Here is a 10,298-nt window from a genome sequence, read left to right on the forward strand (position 1 = left end):
GGACTGGCCGTACCACAGATCCTCTGTCTGCCTCTCTTCTAGTGAGTAACACACACACACACACACACAGCTACACCTGGGACTGGCCGTACCACAGATCCTCTGTCTGCCTCTCTTCTAGTGAGTACACACACACACACACACACACACAGCTACACCTGGGACTGGCCGTACCACAGATCCTCTGTCTGCCTCTCTTCTAGTGAGTAACACACACACACACACACAGCTACACCTGGGACTGGCCGTACCACAGATCCTCTGTCTGCCTCTCTTCTAGTGAGTACACACACACACACACACACAGCTACACCTGGGACTGGCCGTACCACAGATCCTCTGTCTGCCTCTCTACTAGTGAGTAACACACACACACAGCTACACTTGGGACTGGCCGTACCACAGATCCTCTGTCTGCCTCTCTACTAGTGAGTAACACACACAGTGTTCAGAGTTGACTATAATGTGGTATTCTTATGCAAATAGGAATGTAGTTTGACAGAGAGAAATAATAATGATAACTCTCTCTCTCTCAGTTCTATTCCTGAGTCTCCTCGCTGGCTGCTCCTGAAGAGGAGAGCAGAGACTCTGGAGGGGTATAGGAGACACAGTCCTGAGGACAAACGCTTTCTAGATCTGGTACAAACACACACACACACACACACACACACACACATCAGTGTTCCCTAACCCAACTCAAGCCTGTGTGTGGTCTTTCTGACCTAGTTGTTGGACACAGAGGGGAAGGACCTGCTGGAAGTCCACCTGGAGACACACACACTGGAGACTGGCACACCTGACAATGAGACACACACACTGGAGACTGACACACCTGACAATGAGACACACACACTGGAGACTGACACACCTGACAATGAGACACACCCACTGGAGACTGACAAACCTGACAATGAGACACACCCTCTTGAGACTGACACACCTGACAGTGAGACACACCCACTGGAGACTGACACACCTGACAATGAGACACACCCACTTGAGACTGACACACCTGACAATAAGACACACACACCAAAGGCAGACACACAAACATGGGAGGAACACACACTTTCCCACTGCGGACACATGAGAAGTCCCACCATCCTACTGCGCCTGGTCATCTTGAGTTACATTGGGTAGGTCAGTGTGTGTGTGTGTGTGTGTGTGTGTGTGTGTGTGTGTGTGAGAGAGGCTGTCAGATTCTACCTCTGTATTCTATTTGACAGGTCTGTTCTACAGTATTTGTCTGATGCGTCCTTCCCCCCTGTGTGTGTGTGTTAGGCTAGCATCAGCCCTGACGTACTACGGTATCTGTATGAATGTTGGGCGGTTCGGGGTGGATGTCTTCCTGGCTCAATTCTTCAGCGGCCTATCAGAGGCTCCCTGCCTGCTCGTCCCATTCCTATTGGCTCGCTGGGGCAGACGCCCAATTAGCATGCTATCCCTGTTCCTCAGTGGCTCCTTCTGCCTGCTGTCCCTGCTCGCATCACGCTTCTACGGTAAGCACACACACACACACACACACACACACACCACACACACCTCCAGTGATCCAACAGTGTGTGTGTGTGTGTGTGTAGCTGTCCCAGGGTTGGTGATAACTCTGGCCCTGGTGGGGAAGCTGTGTATGCAGACCACTGTGTTTGTCTCTGTACTCTACGGCATCGAACTCTTCCCTACGCTCATCAGGTACGGAGTGTGTGTGTGTGTCAAAATCAAATCAAATGTTATTTGTCACATACACATGGTTAGCAGATGTTAATGCGAGTGTAGCGAAATGCTTGTGCTTCTAGTTCCGACAATGCAGTAATAACCAACAAGTAATCTAACTAACAATTCCAAAACTACTGTCTTGTACAGTAGTTGTAAGGGGATAAAGAATATGTACATAAGGATATATGAATGAGTGATGGTACAGAGCGGCATAGGCAAGATACAGTAGATGGTATCGAGTACAGTATGTACAAATGAGATGAGTATGTAAACAAAGTGGCATAGTTAAAGTGGCTAGTGATACATGTATTACATAAGGATACAGTCGATGATATAGAGTACAGTATATACATATACATATGAGATGAATAATGTAGGGTATGTAAACATTATATTAGGTAGCATTGTTTAAAGTGGCTAGTGATATATTTTACATCATTTCCCATCAATTCCCATTATTAAAGTGGCTGGAGTTGAGTCAGTGTTTTGGCAGCAGCCACTCAATGTTAGTGGTGGCTGTTTAACAGTCTGATGGCCTTGAGATAGAAGCTGTTTTTCAGTCTCTCGGTCCCAGCTTTGATGCACCTGTACTGACCTCGCCTTCTGGATGATAGCGGGGTGAACAGGCAGTGGCTCGGGTGGTTGTTGTCCTTGATGATCTTTATGGCCTTCCTGTGACATCGGGTGGTGTAGGTGTCCTGGAGGGCAGGTAGTTTGCCCCCGGTGATGCGTTGTGCGGACCTCACTACCCTCTGGAGAGCCTTACGGTTGTGGGCGGAGCAGTTGCCGTACCAGGCGGTGATACAGCCCGCCAGGATGCTCTCGATTGTGCATCTGTAGAAGTTTGTGAGTGCTTTTGGTGACAAGCCAAATTTCTTCAGCCTCCTGAGGTTGAAGAGGCGCTGCTGCGCCTTCTTCACGATGCTGTCTGTGTGGGTGGACCAATTCAGTTTGTCTGTGATGTGTACGCCGAGGAACTTAAAACTTACTACCCTCTCCACTACTGTTCCATCGATGTGGATAGGGGGGGTGTTCCCTCTGCTTTTTCCTGAAGTCCACAATCATCTCCTTAGTTTTGTTGACACCATCTAAGTGACCCCAAACTTTTGAATGGTAGTGTACACACGTGGGTGATAATTGATTCATAGATGATGTGTCTATCTCTGTTTGCAGAGCATGTATTAATGTCACCTATGACTGGTCAGTCCCTATCTCAACCAAGGAGACACACAGCACTGATCTAGTTCCCTCATGTCTTGTTCATCCTGCTGAGACAAGCAGCTCTGACCTAGTTCACCTCATGTCTTGTTCATCCTGCTGAGTCATAGGTGACATTAATACATGCTCTGCAAACAGAGATAGACACATCATCTATGAATCAATTATCACCCACGTGTGTACAATACCATTCGAAAGTTTGGGGTCACTTAGAAATGTCCTTGTTGTGTCCAAATGTGTCCATTTTTAAAAGAACATCAAATTGATCAGAAATACAGTGTAGACATCGCTAATGTTGTAAATAACTATTGTAACTGGAAACGGCTGAATTTATGAAAATGGAATATCTACATAAATGGGCCTGTGTACGCCTATCAGAAACCATCAGTCTTGTGTTCCAATGGCACGTTGTGTTAGCTAATCCAAGTTTATCATTTTAAAAGGCTAATTGATCATTAGAAAACCCTTTTGCAATTATGTTAGCACAGCTGAAAACTGTTGTCCTGATTTTAAAGAAGCAATAATACAGGCCTTCTTTAGACTAGTTGAGTATCTGGAGCATCAGCATGTGTGGATTCGATCACAGGCTCAAAATGGCCAGAAACAAAGAACTTTCTTCTGAAACTCGTCAGACTATTTTTGTTCTGAGAAATGAAGGCTATTCCATGTGAGAAATTGCCAAGAAACTGAAGATCTGGTACAACGCTGTGTACATCCTCCCTTCACAGAACAGTGCAAACTGGCTCTAACCAGAATAGAAAGAGGAGCGGGAGGCCCCGGTGCACAACTGAGCAAGAGGACAAGTACATTAGGGTGTGTAGTTTGAGAAACAGACGCCTCACAAGTCTTCAACTGACAGCTTTATTAAATAGTACCTGCAAAACACCAGTCTCAACGTCAACAGTGAAGTGGTGATTCTGGGATGCTGGCCTTCTAGGCAGAGTTCCTTTGTCCAGTGTCTGCCCATCTTAATCTTTTATTTTTATTGGCCAGTCTGAGATATGTTTTTTTCTTTGCAACTTTGCCTTGCAATTTTGCCTCAACTTTACTGGTGACGTTGAGACTGGTGTTTTGCGGGTACTATTTAATGAAGCTGCCAGTTGAAGACTTGTGAGGTGTCTGTTTCTCAAACTAGACACCCTAATGTACTTGTCCTCTTGCTCAGTTGTGCACCGTGGCCTCCCACTCCTCTTTCTATTCTGGTTAGAGCCAGTTGAATTATTACTGTTATCCTATCAACACAGCAAGTACGGTGTGTGTGTGTGTGTGTGTGTGTGTGTGTTTCAGACAGAAGTGTGTGGGCTTGGTGTGTCTGTGTTACAGGGTGGGCTGTATCCTGAATGCGGTGATCAGTCCTAGAGGAGAAACCATCCCATTGGCTGCTATGATCCTTTATGGGAGTGGCCCCATTGTTGGGGCGGGACTGTGTCTGTTTCTACCGGAGACCAGTGGTGTGCCGCTCCCTGATTCGCTGGAGGACTGTGACAAACAGCCCAGTCTTCATCTACCAACCTTCCCTTCCCTTTGGTCTTCAGAGGGTGAGAGATCCCTGATGTGTGTGTGTGTGTGTTCCTTACTGCAGTGGTCACCAACCTTTTCTGAGTCAAAATGTCAAGATCTACCGCTTATATATATATATATATACATTTTTAACACAACTATTAAAAAATGTACGCCTGCGCAACATTAACCAACATGAACCAGTTCTGTAGCAGTAACGTTTGTGCAGTAAGCTATAGGCCCCATACATTATCACTGCACTGCTTTGCTTGAATTGTTCTGCTAATGCATTGTTGTTTCGGACCACTTTTTAAAATTATGTTTCAACATTTGAGCTAGTATCTATGGTCACAGCGGTAATAGATCAGTTGCTGTATTACTTGAGATGAGTGAGTTTACATTTTAAATAATTAGCTTTTATTATTTCATTTAATTGTATTATTTTGTATTATGGTGCCTGCATCTGATGGTCAGTCTCAGCGGAGGGAGAGAGTAGCAGACTGATGGTCAGTCTCAGCGGAGGGAGAGAGCAGCAGACTGAGGGTCAGTCTCAGCGGAGGGAGAGAGCAGCAGACTGAGGGTCAGTCTCAGCGGAGGGCTGAGAGCAGCAGACTGATGGTCAGTCTCAGCGGAGGGAGAGAGCAGCAGACTGAGGGTCAGTCTCAGCGGAGGGAGAGAGCAGCAGACTGATGGTCAGTCTCAGCGGAGGGAGAGAGCAGCAGACTGAGGGTCAGTCTCAGCGGAGGGAGAGAGCAGCAGACTGAGGGTCAGTCTCAGCGGAGGGAGAGAGCAGCAGACTGATGGTCAGTCTCAGCGGAGGGAGAGAGCAGCAGACTGAGGGTCAGTCTCAGTGGAGGGAGAGAGCAGCAGACTGAGGGTCAGTCTCAGCGGAGGGCTGAGAGCAGCAGACTGATGGTCAGTCTCAGCGGAGGGAGAGAGCAGCAGACTGAGGGTCAGTCTCAACGGAGGGCTGAGAGCAGCAGACTGATGGTCAGTCTCAGAGGAGGGAGAGAGCAGCAGACTGATGGTCAGTCTCAGCGGAGGGAGAGAGCAGCAGACTGAGGGTCAGTCTCAGAGGAGGGAGAAAGCAGCAGACTGAGGGTCAGTCTCAGTGGAGGGAGAGAGCAGCAGACTGAGAGTCAGTCTCAGCGGAGGGAGAGAGCAGCAGACTGATGGTCAGTCTCAGCGGAGGGCTGAGAGCAGCAGACTGATGGTCAGTCTCAGCGGAGAGAGAGAGCAGCAGACTGATGGTCAGTCTCAGCGGAGGGAGAGAGCAGCAGACTGAGGGTCAGTCTCAGCGGAGGGAGAGAGCAGCAGACTGATGGTCAGTCTTAGCGGAGGGAGAGAGCAGCAGACTGATGGTCAGTCTCAGCGGAGGGAGAGAGCAGCAGACTGATGGTCAGTCTCAGAGGAGGGAGAGAGCAGCAGACTGATGGTCAGTCTCAGCGGAGGGAGAGAGCAGCAGACTGAGGGTCAGTCTCAGTGGAGGGAGAGAGCAGCAGACTGAGGGTCAGTCTCAGCGGAGGGCTGAGAGCAGCAGACTGAAGGTCAGTCTCAGCGGAGGGAGAGAGCAGCAGACTGATGGTCAGTCTCAACGGAGGGAGAGAGTAGCAGACTGAGGGTCAGTCTCAGCGGAGGGAGAGAGCAGCAGACTGAGGGTCAGTCTCAGCGGAGGGAGAGAGCAGCAGACTGAGGGTCAGTCTCAGCGGAGGGCTGAGAGCAGCAGACTGATGGTCAGTCTCAGCGGAGGGCTGAGAGCAGCAGACTGATGGTCAGTCTCAGCGGAGGGAGAGAGCAGCAGACTGATGGTCAGTCTCAGCGGAGGGAGAGAGCAGCAGACTGAGGGTCAGTCTCAGCGGAGGGAGAGAGCAGCAGACTGAGGGTCAGTCTCAGCGGAGGGCTGAGAGCAGCAGACTGATGGTCAGTCTCAGCGGAGGGCTGAAAGCAGCAGACTGATGGTCAGTCTCAGCGGAGGGAGAGAGCAGCAGACTGATGGTCAGTCTCAGCGGAGGGAGAGAGCAGCAGACTGAGGGTCAGTCTCAGCGGAGGGAGAGAGCAGCAGACTGAGGGTCAGTCTCAGCGGAGGGAGAGAGCAGCAGACTGATGGTCAGTCTCAGCGGAGGGAGAGAGCAGCAGTCTGATGGTCAGTCTCTCAACATCCTTTCGCTCTCCCTTTCCTCCGCTGACGCTGACACGGACTCAAAACGGACACCATCTTCCATCTGATGGCGAAACTTGAGTCGAACCGCATTATTTCTGCCTTGTGCACAAATTCATGTTGTTACTCCTATGAACAGAGAAAGTGAAATATTCCTTGATATTAAAAAAGACCCAAGCAGCTAATAATAACAACACAAGCCTATAGAGACACTTTCCTTCTCATTCATTACTGCTGCAGTGTTGGTTGTATTGCTGAATGGAAGTAGGGCTAATGCACATTTTATGGTTTATAAAAGTGTTGAATACAAAGTGTTGACAGTGCTGAGTGAGAACGTAAACATAAACTCACTAATAAAAACAGCAGCTCTTTGCTGTGTTCGTTGACAGTCTCTCTCTAGTCGTGGTTTTAAATGTTAGAAATCTCACAGTATCAACTTTACTGTAGCTTTCTTTTCTGCCTGCTACGTTACTGCAGACACGGTCGTCTGAGCCATCCGATTGGCCAGAGGTACACTTGATTTGCTCTCTGGGCCCACCAGGAAAGCAGTTTGTACCCATGAAGCGGTTCAAAAATGGCAAGTTTGCCTACCCTGCGCGCAGAGTGACTCAAGTGCACCTACCATCAACAGCGTGATATGAATAACAAGGAACACAAGGCTTTATCGTAGTTTTTTTTACGGAAATGTTTGGTGATCGACTAGAAATGCCTTGGAGGTGGCGATCAACTGGTTGGTGACTTGTTGTCTCTCTTCAGTGCGTCGTCAACAGCAGCTGACTGTGAAATGCTATACTCAAGAGTTCACAGGCAGCTGGTGTGTTACGTAACCTCCCCTTTTAGGTCAGCTATTTACCCCCTTTCTCACTCTCCCTCTACCTCTATAGGGCTGCAACGTCCCTCTTTCCGCGGTTTATGGTTCCAGGAATTGACACGGCCACTCATTTTCAGCCTACACAGATTATAACATGCATTTTACCGTGTTTCCAAGTGGTGAATAGCTACAAAAGTGGTGTGAACCATTAATTCAAAAGATTACAAATCTCTTTACAAAAACGGTTATTATATATTTTTGTAAAGTCAATGGTTCAACACTGTGTACATAGTTAGAAGGCAAAAAACAACGAATCCCATATAGCATTGCGGTCTGTATCGTCCAATCACAGAACAGATACAAGTCACGTGGCCTGTTAGAGAACGCATGATGAAACCTTATAGCAGCTAACATGTTACGTGACTTGTATCTGCTCTGTGATTGGACGATACAGACCACGAGGCTCATGGTTAGTGAAGGTTTTGTTGCACTTTGAAACATAAACTGACGGTAAAAGCTGGATTTCTCAACACAGAGGTACTACATGTGCACCTCATTATAGGAATTGTTTTGCGATCTCAATAGGTTGTGGGTTAACTGCCTGTTCAGGGGCAGAACAACAGATTTGTACCTTGTCAGCTCAGGGGTTTGAACTCGCAACCTTCCGGTTACTAGTCCAACTCTAACCACTAGGCTACCCTGCCACCCCGAAGTTTCCCATGTTGATTCCACGTCATTAAATATGTATGTCTTTTTTTTTTTTTTTATGATGTGAAAACAATGTTGATTTAACCAGTTTGTGCCCAGTGGGATAACGTAACCCCCAGTCTGTGGCCTGCTAACCAGAGTCCTGGACCAAGAAGCATGTTCAATAGAGAGACACATTCTGAGGAATAGTGGTGGACTCTTGTTGGTTAACGTCTCTCCAGCTGAGATTTGTGTGTATTTCCTGACAGGTGCTCAGCGGATGCCCCAGCTGACAAAGGCTGTCCATTCCTGGGAGACACAGACCCAGAGAAGCCCTCCCACAACCCACAGGATCTCAACTGACTCAAACTGCACATACTCACACACACACACCACAAACACACACATGCTGTAGATACATGTATTTTAAGTTCCATGGTGCTCAGTTGGTACAGAACACAATAAACTGGGAGGTACTACCTGAACTTTGAACAATAAACATTGCAATACATTTTGCGACGTTCTGCCCTACTGAACAAGACCCTGGTTCTAGTGTTTTATAGGTTTGATCCTGTATCTCCCACAGCCTGTAGAGGCTTGCTGAGAGCGTGTTTAAACACAGACATGTCTGTGAGATGTGAGGAAACATTGCTAATGTAGCTAATGTATAAACAGCTCTGCACGAAGGTTCTGTGTGTGCAGTTTCTGTACGCGTGTGTTATCCTCGCACAATCATGAACCTTCCTTGCACCTTGCTGACATTTCTACACTGTTTCATGTCAAGTTGACTTGAGATGGGGGGGGGGGGGGGGCTGTCTTATCATAAAGGGGGTGGTCTTGTTGCTGTATGTTTGTTATTGAAATCAGATGTGTGTAGTTATGTGTAGGAATGTTGTAATGTCTGGTGGCAGGGTCAGGCTGTTGAAATGACCAATTGTTTCCCATGATGTGCTGTTGTGTGTTCTTATAGGCATTTGACATGCTGAGGAATGTTCTCCTGTACAGTCTGTAGATTTCCTGTTCTTTGCTATTAAATGTAAAAAAAAAAATAGAATTTTCAATTTCATAAGAATGTGTGTTTGTCTGGCTTGGGTCTAGGGTTGCAAAATTCCTATAACTCCCCCCAGGTTCTCCAGAAATCCTGGTTAGATATGTCCTGGTATTACATGAGAATAAGTAGCAAATTCTGGGAATCCTCCAACCAGGATTTCTGGGAAACCGGGGAATTTGGGGAAAGTTACCCAACCAGCGGCAAGAATCAACTATAAGGAAATTAGGGATCCTCACACGGATATAGTTTCTCCCCAGTATATTATTACCCTTGACGAAGATGAAACTGGGGAACTATATTCTGTGTGTGTGTCTGTTGGGCCCCTCATTTCTGCACCGGTGGTTTAGGAGTTTAGGATGTGCATTTCACCCTCCTGTTCTGCAATAATCAACTTAGTCACCCTGGACAATCATTCACCATTCACACTAATCCATTCACACGTACAAACAAAGCAGGTGCTTAGTGGTGCATTGTCACGTGGACATGGGGAATTGGAACGAAGTCACCTCTATGACATCGAGGAAAGAGGAGGAAGGGAAGCGCTACTAAGGTACACAATAGTACATTTTGGTAGACAGAAGGTGAATTGGTCATCAAAAAGAAAGGAGAACCAAGGCACTCTTCATATAATGAATTAAAATGCCTCTATACACCTATATGACATCTTTACCAGCCGTGCTTCCACCAATCCCATGTTTTAAATGCATGACAGGGCATATGAGGTTATTGTGGTTACCTATTGAGTATTGACTGTGTTTGTTTATTCCATGTGTAACTCTGTGTCATTGTTTGTGTCACACTATTTTGCTTTATCTTGGCCAGGTCACAATTGTAAATGAGAACTTGTTCCCAACTAGACTACCTGGTTAAATAAAGGTGAAACCATTTTAAAAAATGAGGTGAAGGTAGGGAGTGGGGATTCAGACTGACAGTAGATGTACATCGCCCTCCTCTGGACAGAAGAGAAACTACACCAGGTTATTTGATCATATCCACACATCCTTAGAGAAACCCATACAGGTCTGTTAAGATAAAATATGATTGAATATTAAATAAGTTGATCCAGCATCCTAACAATGGCAGAATGGCGAGTAGCGTGTGTACATAAACATCCCCACAGCATGATGCTGCCACCACCATGCCTCACTGTAGGGATGGTG

General features: G+C 47.0%; 1 protein-coding gene across 3 annotated transcripts in view; it reads left to right on the forward strand.

Moving 5' to 3' along the window:
* LOC110505917 (solute carrier family 22 member 13) overlaps nt 1–9,156 on the forward strand; it is a 14,365-nt gene extending 5,209 nt beyond the window's left edge. For 2 of the 3 annotated variants that reach the window (XM_036962858.1, XM_036962857.1), the window contains exons 5-10: nt 537–639; nt 727–1,136; nt 1,282–1,499; nt 1,581–1,689; nt 4,219–4,469; nt 8,357–9,156. In XM_036962858.1, coding sequence (XP_036818753.1) covers nt 537–639; nt 727–1,136; nt 1,282–1,499; nt 1,581–1,689; nt 4,219–4,469; nt 8,357–8,502 — 1,237 coding nt within the window. In that variant the 3' untranslated portion in view covers nt 8,503–9,156. The remainder of the gene's footprint in view (nt 1–536; nt 640–726; nt 1,137–1,281; nt 1,500–1,580; nt 1,690–4,218; nt 4,470–8,356) is intronic. The other variant, XM_036962859.1, reaches the window with a different exon arrangement.
* Nucleotides 9,157–10,298: the final 1,142 nt, after the last annotated feature.

The sequence above is a fragment of the Oncorhynchus mykiss genome, chromosome 25 (genome assembly GCF_013265735.2).
Source record: "Oncorhynchus mykiss isolate Arlee chromosome 25, USDA_OmykA_1.1, whole genome shotgun sequence".
NCBI classification, from domain to species: domain Eukaryota; kingdom Metazoa; phylum Chordata; class Actinopteri; order Salmoniformes; family Salmonidae; genus Oncorhynchus; species Oncorhynchus mykiss.